The 20,585-nt window shown below is 41.9% G+C and overlaps 1 protein-coding gene across 1 annotated transcript in view; it reads left to right on the top strand.

Annotated features, from left to right (window-relative positions):
• Positions 1-20,585, top strand: part of man1a1 (mannosidase, alpha, class 1A, member 1) — a 101,932-nt gene that overhangs the window by 58,677 nt on the left and 22,670 nt on the right. Inside the window, exon 5 of the mRNA XM_028398423.1 lies at positions 19,569-19,663. Within this exon, the coding sequence (XP_028254224.1) occupies positions 19,569-19,663 (95 nt within the window). The remainder of the gene's footprint in view (positions 1-19,568; positions 19,664-20,585) is intronic.

Below are 20,585 nucleotides of genomic sequence, written 5' to 3'. Positions count from 1 at the left end.
GGTCCAAGGTCCTTGGATGAAGGTGAAGGGGTGAATGGTGGCTATGTATACATTGCTTCAGACTTCTACCCACAAGGCCACAGTTGATGTCTTCTTGTGCTTCATGGTCTCAGGAAGAGAGCATTTCCTATGATTAACAAGCTTGTTCTCTTTTCTTAACCAGCCTGTTATAACCAAGGAAATCTAACATGTGGTCCACATTTCAGTCCAATAACACCATCATAATTTAATTCTGTGACTGACTAAACAAACCACTTTAGATTCAACGGACTTGTTTATTAAATCTACAGGCCAGAGATGATCATGCAGAAAATAATGTAATGGTTTGGATACCGTTCACATAAGACATATGAAATGAATCAGCTAATCCATGTTTAGTGAGGGAACATTTGTATGTTTGTACAGTATGGCGATATAATGCTCCTTTTTGCTGTGAATGTTATAAATGGAAAAAAATACGTCTTTAATTCTGGGTTAGCTGTGCATACAAGACCCTGTATTCCCTTTGAACCAGTCTTAGGCTTTGTTCCTTCAGTCCATTATTAGTCTGCACTCCATTCACTTTCTCACACACACACACACACACACACACACACACACACACACACACACACACACACACACACACACACACACACACACACACACACACACACACACACACACACAGACACTCAGACCTGCTTGACAAGGGGAAAATTGGTTTGGTCAACAGGGTCACACATGGACTGAGTCTTGCCTCTTTCCTGAGCTTTACCAGAAGCCGTTATCAACACTGTGTGTGTGTGTGTGTGTGTGGGCGTGCCTGCAATCACGCATGTAATTCAGCCAGCTGTGAGGCTTGTGAGATGTGAGACTTCCTAACGGCTACAAACACACACACACTTGAGCAGACGAGGAACCGAGCCTTTCCTCCTGCCGTGCTTTGACAGACTGCTGCAACGCACTTTTCTTTATTTTCCACCACACTCTTCTTTTTGTCCTAGGTCTTCACCCACACATATCAATCTGTAAATCATTCATATCATGCGATATCAGTCCCCTACTGCCATAACAGTGTTTGTATTAGTGGCAAGTAAGAACACACATTATTACCTAGTATATTCAAATAATAATTTGTCTCACATTCCTAAAATAAACCTTCCATCTCTTAGCGTTGCTGCAAATTCCCCCTAATTTACCCTCTAGTTTTTTCTTTCTTAAGCTTCCTCTGGGTCTTGATTCAGCCTATTTAGACATCAAGACAGCAATGAAACACACACTGCTGCATTGTGTGGGGCAGCATTGTAATAAGTCAGCAAAAAAAAACATTGTTCCTCTTTCCTGGTCTGGGATCTGACACTGGAACTCCAAAAATACCCAATCCATCATCTAAAAAAACGGACTAGGTTTAGTGAGTGATGTATTTGTGTGTGAGAGAACATGAAAAACGTAAAAAAAAAAAGGTTTTATCAGAGAGTTCCAGGAGGCTCTGACAAAAAAAGAAATATGTGCAGTTAAAGGATTAAAGTAGAGGTAGTCGTCCTCTTAAATGCTTTCCAACATTACTTCTGCAGCAGTTAAAAGTGAAGGCAGCCGTCTGGGGCGGAGATGATAAACGGTGCATAAGCATAGCGTTAGCATTCCTGCTCACAGTTGGAGACGCATATAAACATTTTTATGTGATGCAACACTCTAATGGGGGAAAACGATGGCTTCCTATCTCATAGTGGTGTTTACGTGTTTATACCTTAAAGGTATCACTTCTTGTTTTATATGTCACATGGATATTGTGTATTATGATTCTGTGTAATATGGTAAGACATGACTCAATCACCCCGTGACCCTACACATACTACAGGACAAAGCGGATTCAGACCATGGATGGATGGCTAGATTACAGAAAACCTGCTGGATAAGCTACACAATGTGTGCGCGCTGTAGGGAATTAGGCCTCCAGCCCTCTGTGTTGCCTGATGGCACAGTCCCAGGGTGAGGTTGTTGTAAGCCATTTGCAAGAAAGTAGATCTGTAGCAAGTGGGTGGTCTCCACTGATCTCTAGCATCAACCATTGTTTACTCTCTCATTCATTGACTCTTGTGCACATAAGCACTTCCACAGTAGGTGACAAGTTGCAGTGCATCAGGCTGGTCATGATGAACTCTTCTCATCCTTGTCACATCAGTAGTGGTGCGAAGCTCCAGCTGCTGCAGTTGAACCTGGAAAGGCAAAACCTAAATGATACGTTTACTTCTTCCTCGCCAAAGCAGTAAGCAGTACACTGTACAGAATCTATGTAGTATAGTATAATGTAATACTCCTGTGGCGTTCTGTGGTCCTGTTCAATTGTCTCAGTCTACCGCTGAATGTGCTCCTGTAGGACAGCCGTGTGGTATGCAGGGGGTGTGACGTGTTGTTAAGAATTCTCCTCTCCGTCACCTCCACCACAGACTCCAGCTCCACTCCCAGTACCGAGCCAGCCTTCCTAATGAGCTTGTTGAGTCTGTTGGTGTCGGCCGAATTCATCCTGCTGCCCCAGCACACTACAGCGTAGAAGATGACGCTGGAGACCACCGAGTGGTAAAACATCTGCAGCATGGTCTGGCAGACGTTAAAGGACCTGAGTCTCCTCAGGAGATACAGGCGACTCTGTCCCTTCTTGTACACTGCATCAGTGTTAATGGTCCCTCCAGCTTGCTGTCGATGTGGACACCCAGATACTTGTAGCTGTCCACATTGGTACCTTTGATGCTGACCAGGTTTGGGAGTGTCTGGTGCTTCCTTAAGTCCACCACCAGCTCTTTTGTGACATTGTTTGTCCGCACCACTCCACAAAGCAGTCCACCACACTCATGTACTCCGCCTCCCGACCTCTGCTGGTAGTGCCCATGATGGCAGAGTGGTCTGAGAACCTCTGCAGGTGGCAGGACTGTGAGCAGTGTCTGAAGTCTGATGTATAGAGTGTGAACAGGAATGGAGACAGTACTGTGCCCTGGGGTGCCCCGAGACAGTGTTCCTCAGTCTCACATATTGTGGCCTCACAATCCCATCTGGTGGTACTAAGTGATATTACACTTTTGCTAACAGTAGATATGTCTCCAAGGCAATACGTAGACATCCTGGACATAACTTTATAACTTGTATCTGTGATATTATTATCCATCTTTAATAAATGAATAAGACAGCAGATATTCATCTTCTTGCCTTCTGTTAAATCTGATAAGACATACAGCGTCCTTATATATGTGCAGATATGTCGGTGTGTCCCTGGAGTTACCGACTGACATATCTGCAGCAGGTTATTGTTAGAAACCCTCAGATATCTCCAGAGTTCACGTCTGTCTCTTTGTTTCTTATTCCTGTCAGCTGGCCTGAAGAGTGCCAGGCTGCTTCCCAGACCCGCTCTCATTGGGCCTTATCTCTTTCCCCTGCCAGGAAGATAAAGCATGGAAGCTATTTGCCTTGTTAATATACTCTCTCTCCCTCTCTCTCTCTCTCTCTCTCACACACACATATTTGAGTGACAGAAGAAGGAGAAAGAGAGCCTGTCCCTTTGCTCTCACATTTGAGTATTATCAAACTGGGCCGCTATCTAATCACAGATTAGCAGTTGACTCTAACATGCCTATTGTTCGGCTTCCTCTCTCCCCTCGTATCTCCACCATGTCACCTGTCATTCATTCTTGTGGTGTTTTGTCTCATTTTATGCAGTTTTGTCTGTTTTTATTCTTCTATGTATTGAAGGTAAATGTTGGCTTTTTGTTGAGTCAGTTTGTAAATTTAGTTTTCAGCTGTCAGCTTTGTGTACTGCTAAAGTAACGCATAGGTTGAATGAATCGCATATAGGATTTTTGTTGTTAAATTGATTGGTCTGTACGTGGCTTGTGAACACCCTTAGACTTCTGCAAGTCTGCAGAAAGGAAGATGGTTCCAGTGATGCACTGAAACCTGCTGAATAGCCACCTCTCTGTAGCTGTAAGACTATTATAAACCAATGTAATTAACAAACTTGCGTTGCCAGACCAGCTCATTGCAGCACAGTATTTTAGGTCGGGCCTCAGGCTTTTGCACTCATTTCACAATTGTTCCAGCAAATGCTCTGATTAAAAAGCTATTGACCCAAACCGTTTCACGTTTCTCCAGCACACACTGTGAAATACCAAGCATCTCAGAATAGTGTACTTTTTTTTTTTTTTTTTTTTTAAATTACAGCATCAGCAAGCGTGCTGTATGTAACTGCGGCACTGTAATGCAGTCGGCCTTTGCTCTGCTCAGCAGCGCGAAAAGACCAAGAGCGTCCCTGGGCGAGTCCGCAGGCTGCATGCTCACTCATTGAGCCGCTAACAGTTAGCCAAGCATACCAGCAGTATATGGTATATTGTCAATAATTGCAGAGCTAAAGAAAACGTGTTTGGGTCTGGTTTGTTTGAACTCCAAAGAATTTCTTACTCAAGTAAGTGGAAGTTCTTTGGAGTTCTGGGTCATTAATATGTGGTTTTAAAGACTGCAAACCTCCTTAGAATTTCCACTTAGGTCTAATAGACTTCAGAGGAAGACGGTTGTTGGCTGGTTCTATGGTTTTCTCTAGTACTCAGTCATTAAAAAATGACTGAGAGCTCCAAATTATAGTCTGTTCGACTTGGAATCACATTGAGAACATGATGCTTTGGTGCCACCTTTGACTACTTGCTTTATTTTGAAAGTACTGTAACAGACTATTTACATTCATTCCTGTTTTATAGCTGTCACTAGAGCACAAGCAAGAAAGCTAATAAACCACACACAACAACACAGCTAACCACATTGTATACAAGGAGACGGCTGCAGAACAGCACTGTGCTGGCGTGCTTCAGCTATATACTGTATTGCTGTGAATTAAGTTCTCACTTGTTGGTTGTGTGCGAGCAGGTGCCCAATATATCAATGTCAACAATGTACAATATTGTTGGAATGAATCAATTTACCTCGGTGTGAACTGTGTGCAAAGCTCAATGGGGTAGGTGGAAGCTGCTATATTTTAATGTCTGTCTGATGTGGTACTAAATATATTTTTATGGTGGTCGGGTTGTTAAAAATAGGATAACCGCTGTACTGGAACACTAAGCTTCAGAAATAATATATTTATTGTTGCATCTGGTACCCTTTTAGTAGGGTCAGTAAGACTTAATTGTTCTCTGGGTTCTGTTTAAACTCTCTAGGGTCCAAACCCTTAGGCAGGTTCAAAAAACATGTATTTAAAAAAAATAATAAAAAAAAAGCTACCAAAACATTTCCTTTGTCATAGAAACAAACAGTAAAATCATCCAAAATCATCAGATTTCGTACTTTCTGATGGTCTGTGAACTACTCCTGTTTGACCTGCGCTTCCATCTGAAAATGTGATCAAAATTAATTCATTCTGCAGCCACATCAAAACAATCACCAGGAAAAAAAACTGTTAGCAATAGAATATAATATTTCAATAAAAATATAAAAATTCTGCATTCCTTGACACAACCGGGTCAACATTAATCACATTCCTGTGACCAGCTGTCATGTGACAACAATTCAGCAAATTTTGTTTTACTTAGAAATGTCATAAAAACAGATCCCAGTGATTTGTCTGTTATTAAAAATGGAAAACTATGAACTAAAATGGGCTTTTTAATTGTGTCGTACTCCATAAAAGACACGTTTGACTGCTCCCTACTTCTAGCCATGGATGTGCTGACGTTATATTGCAATAAAAGATGAGCCCACAGTGTCTAATAATATGAAAATGAGCCAGACAGTGAAAGAAACTTTTAACCTACAAACACGTTTCTGTATGCGTAGAATTAAATTCACCTCTTCGTGCAGCAGTAAGAGGTAAACTAATTTATGGAGCGTACCGTTGCTCCAGGCTTTTACGATCTGCTCTGACTCCAACTGTGTCCACATTGTCTTACCTGTGCAGGGAGAGAACAAGTGAGTCCAAAATTCAGTGGACATAAGTGCGCCATGCCCCGCGGCACTACGCTCAATATTAATGCTGTGCGCCTCCTGACTTTTCACAAGGCAGCTCACTGCTCTATGGGACTTACAGTCCAATTACATCAGCCCTCTCAGAGGCTTTGTTACCAAGCCTCTGTTAGTGTGTGTATATCAGTACATCTGTGTATGTGCAGCGGCTGAAGTTCTCTCTGATGTCTTTTTGATGTTATACTGGCTCTTTTAAGGGCTAATCCAGCCGGCCTGTCTTTCCATCATGTCTAACCTGGTTTTGAAGGAAAAGTTGGTGTGTGTGTGTGTGTGTGAGTGTTTCAGTGTGTTTTGTGTGTCGTCTTGCTGCGGAGATCTGAAGGAGATTTTTTTACTCTCTTGCAGACAGCAGTTTGACAGGTAGCTTTGTTTAACACTTGTGCTACACAGTGCCTAAAAGATCTTTGTTCTGTGCTCAGCCTGTCTGTCTGGCTCCCTCTCGTCCTAACAGCTTCCCTGTTTTCATTTTTCATAACAACAGTACTTCTTTGTTTGGTTGTTTAACCAGACTTTACTTGATTGACTTTCTCTCACTGTCTGTTTTTAGGACTAATTTATTAAATTAAACACTTCCTATGCTGTGCTGGTTTGAACACCATATTCGTAATCACATTTAGAAAATGTGTGTATAGATAAAAAAGTTTTCTAGACCACAAATTACCAGCTCTTGTTAACAAAACCCTATAGATACTCACTGCTGAACTGCATGAGTGATATCAAGAAATGGATGGACCTGAACTTTCTGAAATTAAATGAAAACAAAACTGAGGTTGTCTTGTTTGGTCGTCCCGACCTGGTCCAGGTCCTTGCCAGCTTGGCCCACTGGCACCACACATACAAACTCATGCAAGGAATCTCTGGGTGATTGTAGATGCTGCTTTTAAATTGGACAAGCAGGTGAGCTCAGTGGTCAAGGCTAGTTTCTTTCAACTAAGGCTTATTGCTAAGGTAAAGCCATACCTTAGTCAGAGTGACTTAGAGAGAGTCATCCACGCTTTTATAACCTCTCGCTTAGACTACTGTAACTCCCTGTACATTGGAATTGGACAGTCAGAGCTTCACCGTCTGCAGCTGGTCCAAAACCCAGCGGCTCGCCTTCTCACCGGAGCTCCAGAGCTCTGGAGGTCCCCCCCATCTCTTTTAAAAACTCGAGGTGACCGGGCCTTCTCAGTCGTGGCTCCCACTCTGTGGAATGGTCTGGCAAACGGCCTCATCACTTTTAAATCTCTACTTAAGACACACTTGTTCACCTTGGCCTTTGCCTGAGTATTGGCAGCTCTTGGGGATTCTATGTTTTATGATTGTATCTGTGTTTTATTGTATTTTATTAGATTGATTTTATTCTATGTATTTTAATGTTAAGCACTTTGGTGGGCGATGCCCTTATAAATGTGCTATATAAATCAAACTGACATTGACACTAGTAGTAGAGTAGTAGAGGGGTGTTGATGTGGGCCTGTTTTTCAGCCACAGAACCTGGAATTTGAATGAAATGTGTAGTAAGTAAAAACCCAAGAACCTCAATGAACTGAACCAATGTTGAATGGGAAGAATGGGTTCTCAAGAATGTGGAAGACTGATGAAGTCATATAGGAAACCATTACCTTAAGTTACTGCTGCTGAAGGTGGAGCTAAGAGATGTTAGTGCTTAGTACACCCCACGAAGCAGTTTGATAGAAAATCTAAAGATCCAACATAATGCAACATAATGAGTTTAAGAAATTTGCAAATAGAGCAGAAAATGCATATGCTGTCAAAGACACAAAGTGAACTCCAATGCAGTTAGTAGTGCTAAAAAAAATCCAGTTTATGTGTCAGTTATCAAACGCTTAGACAATATCCTGTGGCTGGATGTAGTTCTGTTGACAATTTAAAGTAAATTCCTCAGAGCTGTTGTCTTTTCAAAACAGAGAGAATAAAGGGACATGAAATTCTTTGAGCCATCTTGATATTGATGCCTTTTTTGTACAGTGCTCCCCGTAGACCTTTAGTCTGTCACTTCTGAAATGTTCCTACTACAGGCTTGTTTGTCATTTTTGGAACGTTTTTGAAGATTTTTGGCAAAAATTCTTTTTATAACAAAAACAAACAAACAAAAATAACAGCCAAGATTTCTTTAGACAAAGCCTTTTGTATTTTGCAGTTTGAGTCAGATTTGTGTTATTGCTGTGTCCATAGTATGTGGAAATGAACATTACCCCTCCTTCCATGTTGCCTGGATCCAGAACTCCCCTTTAACATTGGTAGCTAGTAGGAGTGCCACAGCTGAGAGTCCTGGTACCAGGCAGGGACAAAAAAAATTACAGGAAAGTATTGGGCTACAGGGTAGTGCCAAAAAATAAACTATATTAGTAAGAAATTGTGACAAATACATTTGGTTTGATTTGATCTGATAAATGTGTCTGATTGGCTATTGCTTATTTTAATGTTATGTCATGTAGATCAATTGCTAAATATACTGGAATGGAACATGACTGTGAGAACTACATTAATAAAATACATAACAAGCTTTGTCTGCTCTTTGCACTCTACGAACTCTTTGAGTGAGCTTGAGCTCCCAGTGTTCAGCTCAGGCTCGTCTCAGACCTTCCAGCGGGACTTTTGAATGGCACTTCACTTTCCCTTCTGCATCGTACACTCATTCACTCTGATCTTCAGCCTCTTCATCTGTATCAGCATGTTGTTCCATAGTGTTTTCCTCTGAAATGTTTATCTTTGATAAGATATTCTGTGGGCTATATTTGTCTTACTACCTTTCCTGATCATTCCCAATGTGGGTAATAGAAGATTTTTATAAGCATCCCTGTCATTGTTTCAGCTAAATGATGTGTATTCTAAGAGCGTTGCTGTTGGTCAACAAAATTATGATCAGTATGGTAATTATGTGTGCGCTGCTGTTTCACCAATCATTCAGCAGTGTTAAGTAGGTTAAGTGAGGTGACCTGAATTGGAAAACCTTTCATTATGTGACTTTACTTTCATCATAAATGTGTCACATTCCATTTTATCATTGTCAGGTGCCTTTGTTTCCATAGCAACAGCCATCAGACACCAATATATAGCTCCTGACCAGTCTCCACATTAGATTTATCTCGCAGATAAAAACAGATATGAGCAAGGAAGCAAGGAAATCCAATCACAAGTGGCCACTCGGGATACATTTTAAAATCTAAATAGCAGGTGTGAACTGCAGGCAGTCTCAGCTGGATGCAGACACTTGCTGGATATGAGATATTCTCTCTGAACAGATTTCTGGTCTCCTAACACACTAGATGCTTTATCACTCTCGCAAGAACTACAAAACTGTCAACAAACGTGCAGTGTCCTTTCCTTTCTCTTTAGATTTGGCACTTGGCGGTTGTGCTCATTCACCAACCAGCTGAGCAACTATTCACACCAATCTAGAGCCCCCCCCCCCCCTAGTTAACCTGACATGCATGTGTTTACCACCAGAAAAATTACAGTTTGTAACAGTTCTTGGGCTTTACAACTCAAAGTATTACATAGGGCCCACCTAGCCCCAGTGCGAGTATCCAAATTTAAATTCTAAATGTAGGATTTGGGCAGCCTCACACATTGTTTTTGGTCCTGCCCCAACATGCAGAAATATTGGGAATCTATCCTTTATGAAATGAAAAGTATCCTGAAAGTTAAACTCAATCTTGACCCGGTCCCTCCTTCTTGGTCTGCCAAATAACATTAACAAATAGCAACTATAGGAAACGTTATAACGTTCTGACCCTTTGAGCCCAGAAAAATATTTTGATCAACGGGGTCTCCCATTAAACCCCCGCAATCAATGGGTGACATATGTTTGTAATGGAACATATCCCACTTGACTTCCTAACATGTGTGGTACACTCTAAGATTGAAGTGCTCAACCAAATGTTGAAGCCCTTTCTTGATTATGTTGACGGAAGTGTATCTGCCATTGTGACCCAAGCTTTTGTTTGTTCTTAACAGCAGACCGTCACCTGTGATATAAACCAGTCAATAAGATATATGCTGAGTGCATCATGCACGTCTTTGATATGCAGAGAAAACCCGCTCAGGGAGAGGGTGCTGACTCTACACAGTATTTTTTGTTAAAGTACCTTTAACAAAAAATGTACTTCCTGCCAATACCAAACTGCCCCCTCACCATAACTTTCCCACAGAGGCAATTTTCTATTTAAATTTTCTATGTAAATTCACTTTCCCCAGTCTTCTTCATTTCCATAGCAGCATCGTCAAAAGAGCTGACTGTCAGAAGTATGCAAAGCACCAGCACCAACCATACCGCACGAGAGGAGAGGAAAGATTATCACTTGACACTCCTCGCACACACATGGACGTGCCAAAGCAACAGCAAGGCGACAATTGCTAATATTGAAATGAAAGATAAAGCCGAAATCATTTTCCCGTCTTAGAAGGCGTTTCTCTCATGTCAACCATCTGTCACACCGAGGGAAGACTTCCTGCAGTGAAGCCATAGAAGGAAAAGTTCTGGCATCTGCTTTTTGATTGACAGGGTCTTGATGCAGTCTCATGATTTTTTTTCTCCCAAGTGCTAATACCCACTGATGTCTAATATTAGATATTTTTGTTATATAATGAGTCTAAACATAAAATTACCCTCAATAAATAAGGATCCAGTAAGAAGTGTGGGTGCAGGACGTGTGAAATTATGGATCACAAGAAAAAGATTGAATTTAATGAACAAAATTTCCGCATAAACAAACACTACAGCCCTTACAATAAAAAATGGATCACATTACTTTCACAGCATGCAGCATGAGACGTGACATTGAGCTAATCATTTGTGTAATGTATTAAAATAAGCGAATCTTCGCTTGGCGAAGCACTGCATTCATATAATACTACAAACAGAGAGACACAAAGAAAAGCAACACAAAGAGGATGCTGATCACATTTTTTTTTCTGTCAATTCATACTACCCCTAGAAGAATATAGCGAGTTTAATTATTCTGCCGAGATGAAAGAAGGCAGAAGCTCCAGCATGGAAGGCTAATTATCAAGTAAAGACCAGTCAGCTCCCAGCTGCTGTACACTACCTCCAGGGCTGATGTCTGGCCTGTGCTGTATTAAATCCGGCGAATAGATTAGTTGACACACTGCAGTAACTGCGGTAACATGTTTTCTTTTTACACATTAAATGGGTTTTCGAGCATGAACCAACTTTTTAAGGTCATGCCTCAGTGTTTTGATTGGTTTCAAGTCAAGACTTTGACTAGGCTCCAAAGTCTTCGTTTTGCTTTTCTTCAGTCATTCAGAGGTGCACTTGCTAGTGTGTTTTGGATCATTGTCCTGTTGCAGAACCCAAGTGGGCTTCAGTTGGAGATCAGCAACAGATGGCCGGACATTCTCCTTCAGGATGTTTTGGTAGACAGCAGAATTCATGGTTCCATTTACCACAGCAAGTCTTCCAAGTCCTGAGGCAGCAAAACAGCCTTTTCTGAAGTGCTGTGTTTTTTCTGATGTAATGGGACACACACCTTTGTGTGTTTGTCTCGTCAGGCCACAGGGTATTTCCCCAAAAGTCTTGGGGATCATCAACATGTTTTCTGGCAAACCTGAGACGAGCCCTTATGTTCCTTTTGCTCAGCAGTGGTCTTCGTCTTGGGCCATTTTTGTCCAGTCTCTTACTTATAGTTGAGTCATGAACACTGACCTTAACTGAGGCAAGTGAGGCCTGCGGTTCTTTGGATGTTGTTCTGGGGTCTTTAGTGACCTCTTGGATGAGTCGTTGCTGCGCTCTTGGGGTAATTTTGCTGGGAAGGCTCACTACCACTGTTCCATGTTTTCACCATTTTGTGGATAATGCCTCTCACTGTGTTTCACAACAAGACAATAAGTAATTTTGATCCTGTTCCGAGTAACATCTATGAATGTAGGACACATTTGCAGAAAGACTGTGCAAAATGGCGTTCACTGGCAGCTTTTCTGTCGACCTGCCTTTTTCTCCTTTGCCGTAGATGAAGAGGCTCTAAAGAAGGGCGAGGGTTTGTGTGTCCTTTTGTGTTTTATCACTGCTGACAGGTGGCCCTTGCCGAAACACCATAATCACTCAGGAGTTGATCTCCTCCTCTCTCTCTCTCTATTTTTTCATGCAGTTTCATTAACATTCAAAGGGCTTCACCTCCTGGGCTCTTTGGAAGCTGGGGGGAATCAGAGTTTAATTATTTTGGACAGTAAAAGGTATTCTTAGGAAGCATATTCTGAAAGGATCCCCCCACCCCCTTTTTTTTAACACCACCAGGAAAAAAAGAAAATGCTGCCAGTGCGAATCCATTAATCTGGTCCAGAAACCGTCAGCATATACCCCTGATCTGTGTGGCTGAGGTTAAATATTACCAGCATTTCCATTTCATTTAAATGTACACACAGCAGAGAGTGACTTCCATTTACAACCTTCATCTATTCTGAGAAATACTCCAACCCTAGAGCATCCTGCTGGGAAATGTTTTTATACCTCAGAGGTATTTGCATTTTACACCTCGGGGAATGCCAGCTATGCTTTTTCCCGCAGTACGTCAGTGGTATGAGCTCAGAGGCTGAGGTTGGAGAAGGTAGAGAGCAGAGAACTTTTGCAGCCTACAGAATCTTGCATTGTTTTATTCTATTTGTATTTTAGACAAGATTTTTCTCTTCCTCTCCTTACCTTGTAACCTTCCCCATCCTTTCCTTTTCCACATATTTTACGTTTACTTTAATTATGACTTATTTGCCCAGTCTTTTATTTTTCCCTACAACGTTTATCCTGTGCTTTCCCGCCCTGAAGCTAGTTATTAAAGCCAGAGAGACATCGAGGCAGAGACTTTGACAGGGAGTGAAGAGGAGGACAAGAGCAACCATTCACACAACAACAGGCTTCTTAACTACTGAAAGCTGTCACCTCCTCAGAGCGGCGGGTGTGTGTTGCCTGGGCCTCTCCAATACAGCTGTCAAGGCAGCAGGCTCCAAACGGGCCTCCTTCAGCTGACACTCAAGACAGCAGTACGCTTGCTCTTTACTATTTCTGCATTCATTCAGTCTGTTCTCATGTGTGGATTTATTCATTCACGAAGTGATATAAAGCAATCTCATGCTCTTTTGAATGCTTGGAACGGAATGAGATATACGATCCCATTTGCATATGACCAAAAGAAAAAAGTGGTTCAGGAACCCTACATACAGGGTAGAAAATGTCGTGTGCCAGTGGAGGACTTCAAGGGTGTCCTCAAACACTGCGAAATGAATGTGAAAACAGCTAAAGACAGCAGCCTCATACTAGGAGAGGCGTTGAAAGACTTCCTTGGTAGGATAGGTTGTTTGAACAGTCTAAGGAGCAACTTTTGTCATTTGAACCATCTTTGTTTGTGCAGAGAGGAATGTGTATGACGTTGTCTTTTGGAGTTTCAGACCAATGGTCCTTTAGTAGAATTCACAAGTTCCATCATCAGGACACCAGGACAGTCTTTGGGTAGGATATGATGATGTAGCACCCAAATGCAGCCATTAAGGATCACTCCTTGAAGTTAAACTTTTCCTGAAATATGAGGTGCCTACCCAATCAACCATGCTGTTTAAAGATGTATTTGGACCAAGCTGATCTCGCTAGGCCTCTCCCATTACACACCAACCTCAACACCCTGCAGACAAAAGTGTACCTCATGTGACAGGGTCGTCTACCAGAAGTGACACCTGCTTTTAATAGGAATTGAAACGATCTCACTTTTGCCAACATTGTGATGAGATTCTAAACCCAAAAACATTAAAAGAAAATACCAGGTGCTGCTTGGTAATCAGGCGAGAAGAGGTAGAGTCTGGCGACCTTTCAACCTGCTGCAGGGATTTTCTTTTATGAATGTGGTCACGCTGTAAGATTGCTTTTCAACCTTGGCTGAGATGAATTCACAATGCCTGTCCTGACCAAGATGCATTCTGCATGCATGTACTCCTGATTAATGTGTTTTTCTTCATTCAGGTACACATCATTAATGTTAATGCCTTTTACTCTCACTTTCACCTATCTAGATCCTGCCCTTTAGCTCCTCATGCAAACACAACTGGAGAATTTTAATCTTGTATGTGTGAGTTGTAACAGATAATTTAGAAACCAGGCAAGAAATGAAAGGGACAAAAAATGAGTTTTATAAATAGATGAGTAGAAATGAGAATTGAATGAGAAGGAGGAGGAAACAGTGGAAATCAATTTCGAAGTCTTTAGGACTGATGGGCAGTGTCGTTGAAATAAAGAGGGAGGAGTTGATGAAGGACAGAGGGGAGGAGAAGGGGCGGTGTGTCAGGGTCCAAGAGGGTGGAGAAGGCAGCGCCGCCTCCAGTCCCCAATGACTCTGCTGTAATGTGGGCCACGTGTCCCACAAGGCCTGCTGGTCACCCACGGGCCTGGCTGGGTGATTCATCTTAGTTAGGGGAGCTGTCCAAGCAACTCTCTGCGGACTGCAACACATAATCGCACACACAAGCACGCGCGCACACGCACCGCCAACATATGCAGCATGGTGAGAGAAGACCTTTCACTGCCATTTCCCTAAACACAATCCAAACCTCGTTGTATACCTGACTTTAACCCTGATCGAAAAACTCAATAATTGAATTTATTTACTGAAACATGTTTGCGTTCACTTTCCCTGGCTTAATGGAAAAGAAGGGGAAAGGGTAATAAATCGTAGACCACCCAACCTTAAGAAATAAAAGTCAAATTATTCACCACCCTGACCTCATTTCTGCATGATTGCATGACCATTTGTCCTCAAGCCTGGCTTCACCAATTCGAACTATTCTGGAACCTCACAGTCATCTCTGATTTCCAAAGGGAAATAAAGCCCAAAATGCCCCTGGACCTATGTATAAAGATGGATGAACTGTCTGTTACCTTCTCATATGCTCTCTTAAATGCACGTTTGAAACTCAAGTGTTGAAAGCTCGCTGTCTTGGCAATGCCAGACATGTATAAAACAGGCAGAGGTGGAGTGTTAGTGGAACTCAGGTGGGTAGGTGATATCATGTCACCTCCAGCCCCCTCCCCCACGACCCTACACTACAGGACAAAGCAGGTTCAGAAGATGGATGGATTGATGGATGGAGTTCGTACAAAGTCGTACAAGCTAATTCTTAAATTCTAGAAATAGCATACGATAAACCAAAACTAGAGGTATAAGAAAGAGTTAATTTTGATGATCTCATTTGTCTGTCAATTGATTAATTGTAGTTTGAATCCTAAAACAATATGTCATGGCCATGGTCTCCATGTAATTCGGTCAAAAACTTCAGAAAGAACAACTTAAGTGGAGCTCGAGTTGAGAGTAAATATGTCAGCCTGTGCCCTTGTGCTGTTTCTTGGCTATAGTCCTTTTTATTGATGTTGTCAGTGCCCTACATAAGTTGTTTAAAGTCTAGATTAATTTTGTAGGTCTAGTCGCTGACGCCATCCTCCTCCTCCCTCTCTCTGAAATGTGACTCTTTATCGTTCCGCACGGACGGAAGAGCGCCAATGCCTGTATTGTGTTTTCCACCTCATTGACACTCACATCTTCACATTGTTGACAGTGGTGAGAACCCAATCCATCCCCTGCAGAAAGAAACAAATTAACATCAGTCATGTTTGTATAACAGGTGTATTGACTTTCTTGATGTAGTCATCACCTGCCTCGCCTGTGAACTTCATTTGGAGAGTTTGTCCAGGAGCACTGAATCTAGCTCGTAGATATACACGTTCAGGTCATGCTGAGGACAAGAAATCAACATTTAATCATCATGTTTCATTTGCTTTTGTTGTCCCGTTTTTTCTTTTCTCACACTCGTAACTCGCAGTTCCGCTCGCTCAATGACTTTGTGGAGGGCAAACTTAATGGATCTGAAGGAAAGAAAATAGAGCAAATGCTCTTCCTCCTCCCTCTTTCATTAGTCATCTTAGAAGCTTTAACCTTTTTGTAGTTGTTGTTCTGTCTTTGGATGCATCTCTGACCTGAATTATAAGAATTAGTTTGGTGATGTATTTGCAATGAAAGCTTGTCTACCTCTGGAGTTGGCAGAGTTGTTCAGAAGGGACACCGGTTGGTGGTTCGATCCCAACTCCTCCCTAAGTCATTGTTGTGTGTCCTTGGGCAAGACACTTCACCTGTGCCTGTGTGGCGCGCCTTGCTAGTCATTGTATGACACTGCTTGACAGCAGCCTTAAACACTTTCCCTCTGGGATTACTAAAGTATCTAAAAAAAAAAATAAAAATTTAAGTTTGTGTGTTTAAGGTACTATTTGTTTCCAAGAAGATGTCAGTATACTTTCTTTATCTGTACCCTTTTGCTGTCACTGGGATTAAATTCTTACTGTAACATTTCAAGTTCCTTGCAAGAACACGGTGACAGAATTTTTAACAGGTTCTCTAAGAAATGTCACCTGATGTCCCAAGAACAGAGACTTCTTTATTTCTTCTACTCTTTAAGACTTATTCTCTACAAACAAGCACACAGCAGGAAAGTAGTTCATTTTCCTCGTGGATATTTTGTCAGAGGCACTGAGGTGTGAAATGTTATTATCAACCTCAGCTTACACTAATGACATCAGCCACAAGTTGTGTGTACCTCAGTTTGTGCGCTTATTAAAGCTTGTTGGCAGTTTGCTTGATGGCCTTGGACACAGGGTGTGTTTAATTCATTCTTCTGTGCGTCCCTGGGAGTGTTTTTTATGTTTCCCCTCAGTGTGCTTGTGGCATTATTAAAGGCATTAATCACTGGGACCTGATGCCTTGTTACGACACAGTCCCACTCCCAAAGTGCAACCACAAACACAAACGCACAATTTTCTGACTGCAGCACCTTCAAATATCTTTGCAAGTTTTCTTGAATTATGATGTACTGAGTGGATGTTAGAGAATGTCGGGAGATACATGTTTTTGTCTGCCTTGAAATTAATGTGTGTGGGAAAAAAAACGTACAAGACATAACTCATGGTGGTGTAGACATTTTTATTGTTCTGGTTTATTCCCAGAATGCCATTCAATCCAATACGTTTACCTTTGTTACCTCTCTTCTTAAGTTCAACTCACAATAACCTTTTCGTGCCTCTGAATTTTGAAGAATAAGTTCCCACATCACGTTGACAAGTTGCCTCTGGAGCTTTTTTTCTCCACACAAATCCTCTCCTCCTTCTTGCCCCTGTCTCTCACACCCTGCTGAGTGGTAGATCCCCTGGGTACAGAGCTGCCAGTTTGCTGATATAGTGGAGGCTGCTGAACCCACCTCTAAATGTGTGTAGATGAAAACACAAAACGTTCATAGAAAAGACTACAAGACAGATATCTGGTGCTCTGTTTATGAGGTACAGGTGTTTGTAATGCACCAAATGCAGCAAAGGAGTGAGGAAAGGATCAGAAAACCTTCGTGGCACCTGATTCATTCATGTATTCATGTATGGGCTGGCGAACATCGCAGGCGTCAATCCTATACATTCTACATACGCTGTTATTTTTAGTCCCATGCTATTGTATGTTTTTTTTGTGTGTTTATGTGTTAGGTACCTCTTATTGTTGGCTAAATGTGTTGTTCATCATCACATCACATTACCTAAAGAAGCCATTGGGCAAGGTCGCCAACTATGTACATGAGTTTACTTAGCTTACCCTGAACTGACAAAGTAATTTGCAAACAACACGCTAGGCAAATTAGCCGCAAGGGTTTAGATGGATTACCTGTAGATGCTTTTCCTCTCAAGACAGCACGTCACTACATTGGGTAACTTGCAAGTTTAAGTTAGAAAGTGTTGTCTGTTGTCTCTTTGTCTGTATTTGCTTAAACAAAGTCTCAATCCAACGGGTGATGGTGAAATAACTGGCCTCTTCCACTGTGTTCTGCTATTGTATTGGACAGGGTAGCCCATGCTTAGATAAAGGTCAGGGATAAAATGGCCAGATCCATGTGGACTGCATAAGTTAGCAGTCATGGCATCATTCTCGCTTCGCAGACAGCAGCAGTTTGAGTCAGGCTGCTGAAGTCATGCAGCAGTGTCAAACTGTCCACTATGCCTCTGGCCAAATACAAATTTTATCTTAACTGCATTGCTACACTCAATCTAGAAGCCACAGATGGAAGTGCTTAAAGAGTTAAAGCCAACAAAACCAGACATCAGGCAAACGTCATAACCACTACAAAGCTGTTTAGGCCATGCTAATACGAAACAACATCTTGGATTTGGATTTGCAGGATAATTGTAGGAGAATGAAATACCACAAAAAATGCTAGACAAAAGCCTACTAGTCAGAAAATAAGGTCTATTTGTTCACATTAATATTGTATAATGTGTCCCCAAGTCCCTTGTTGTGACTTTGAGTGACTTAAAGGACACCATCGCCTAGTTTTCTGCAGGTTGCAGATCCAGGTATATTTGCTCCTGTTCTCAGGTTGAATATTCATGAACTTATTTAAAGCAAAAAAGCAGGCCTCCATTGCCAGAGCTGAAGGTTACACAAGCTGAAAATGTAACACCAGTAGTCGTAAATTGCTTAAATTGATGTCAGCACACTTTAACACACAGCACAGGCTCATGTTTACCAGCTCTAGTCTGTGGTGCCTCATCCCAAAAAGGATACCACAGGGATGATCAGGGGGAGATCAAACATGAGTGAGTCCAGATTTTTCTGGATGGAGGCCTGACTCACTGCTGTGTTTGGAGATGTTTTTTTTTTCTTTTTTACTTTTAAGATTAAGCTAAGTTTTGGCTTGGCTCTATGAATCATTAAAGCATCAAGCAAGCAGTGTTGCTGTTAACTTTCAGCTGTTAGGTTGGAGAGGGTCTTTTAAAGACGTTTCTCACGGGGTTGGTTTGGGTAAAGCTGCATTTGTGTCGTGCTGGATATTTTGTAGGTGTGGATGGATGGATGGATGGATGGATGGATGGATATCAGATGTAAGCTGGTTTCCTCAGAATGTAATAAATTAATTCACTTTAATCTGGTTCAAAAATTAGACGATCAACAACATGTAACTGTTTTCTAGGTCTTGGTATTAAAGAACAACATATAACTGTTTTTATTGTCTGTAGATCCGCCTGTTGTTGCCTCTGAGACCCTTTACAATCAGAAGGGTTTTGTATATGTTTTGGCATTAAAAACAGGGGGGGTGCTAACATTTGAACTGTAATGTACTTTGTAGTGGTTGCCTTATGTGCCAGTTTAGTTTAGTTTCAGTGACATTCCAAAACAGCTAAAAGGGTTAAAGTCTTCTGAAATTACAGATGGAAAACATCGGTGTAGCTGCAAGCAACAGTTAAGCAGGCAGAATAATATATTGGCAGAAGATTACAAGGATGACGGGGAAGCAGACAGGAAAGAGGGGAAAGTCAGGCGTAATGGGCTAAAGAGAATATGGAAGCAAGGAAGGTCTGGGCCTCTTCATTCAGAGGGAAATGTAGATTTATCTATTATTTAAGTGTTCGAGATATCATGTTGTATTCAAGCGTCAACCACAATGTCAACGTTAATCTGAAATTCAATGTGGATACGGTGTAAAAAAATTGCTAAATGCACAGTATGAGTGTAAAATCTGGGAACAAGAAGCCAGTACTAAGAAGCTCTCTCTCTCTCTTTACTTAGGTATTCCGCAGGAAAGCAGTGGAGTTGGGTGAAAAGCTGCTGCCAGCCTTCAAAACACCCACTGGCATCCCCTGGGCTCTGCTTAACCTCAAGAGGTAGAACACACACACACACACACACTTGCTCTTTCCCTCGCAGCAGTCCACTCTGGGGGTATTTGAAGGCAGCAGGTCTGCTCTGATGGTCGATGCTTTATAACTGTGAGAGCTCTGCGTTCTGAGGCTTGGTGTGAACTGGATAAAACTGCACTGTCACACACACACACACACTCAGAGCGCCGATGTTTTACAACACAGATTTAGGTTTTTTTTTTCTTAGTGCCTGAAAGTAAATTACATTCATAAGGCAAAGCCAAAGTTCTCTGAGTGTTCTGACAAGGTCATAGGCCAAAGTGGGCCTTTATTAATACACTGCGACACGCTGACAGGGGACTGCCCCTGGGTTCAGCTGCAGCACACACGCAAGTAGAAGACGGTATTAATTTATCAGCGGACATAAACTGAGACGCCCAAAATGTAATTAAGGTAGGAATATATAGTGATTTTTATCTAGCAATGTTTTATAGTATGTATCAACTGTAGCTCAGCTTAATGTTTCTATGCTAAGCTAACATTAATTATCAGCCTGGTATCAGCAGACATGCACGTCTCTAGTCCTGCTGTCAATCATCCAGAATGAGGGGAGAGTCCCCTCCCCGCCCCCAGAGAGACGCATCTCTCTGCTGTTTATCAGCTGTTAATTATAAGGCAGGTTGTCATGGCGATAAAGTGTAACAAATTAATTTTCTTTTTGTCTGTATGGGTGAATGGACTTTACCTTCCCTGTCCTTCTCCCAGAAGTGAGAAACACCTCGGGGACAGTGTGTCAGTGTGTGTGTGTGTGCACGTGTGTGTGTGCACGTGCCATCCCCCAGGGGCCTGAGCAGATTGCTGCAGATGATGACTACCTGCATGACTGAGCTATGATACACGGTGTGTGTGTATGTGCACAAATTACAGTAACACACATCCACTGCAC

Source organism: Parambassis ranga, unplaced genomic scaffold (assembly GCF_900634625.1).
Source record: "Parambassis ranga unplaced genomic scaffold, fParRan2.1 scaffold_21_arrow_ctg1, whole genome shotgun sequence".
Classification (NCBI taxonomy): domain Eukaryota; kingdom Metazoa; phylum Chordata; class Actinopteri; family Ambassidae; genus Parambassis; species Parambassis ranga.
Note: the sequence above shows the minus strand (reverse complement) of the source record. Positions and strands in the feature narration are given on the sequence as shown.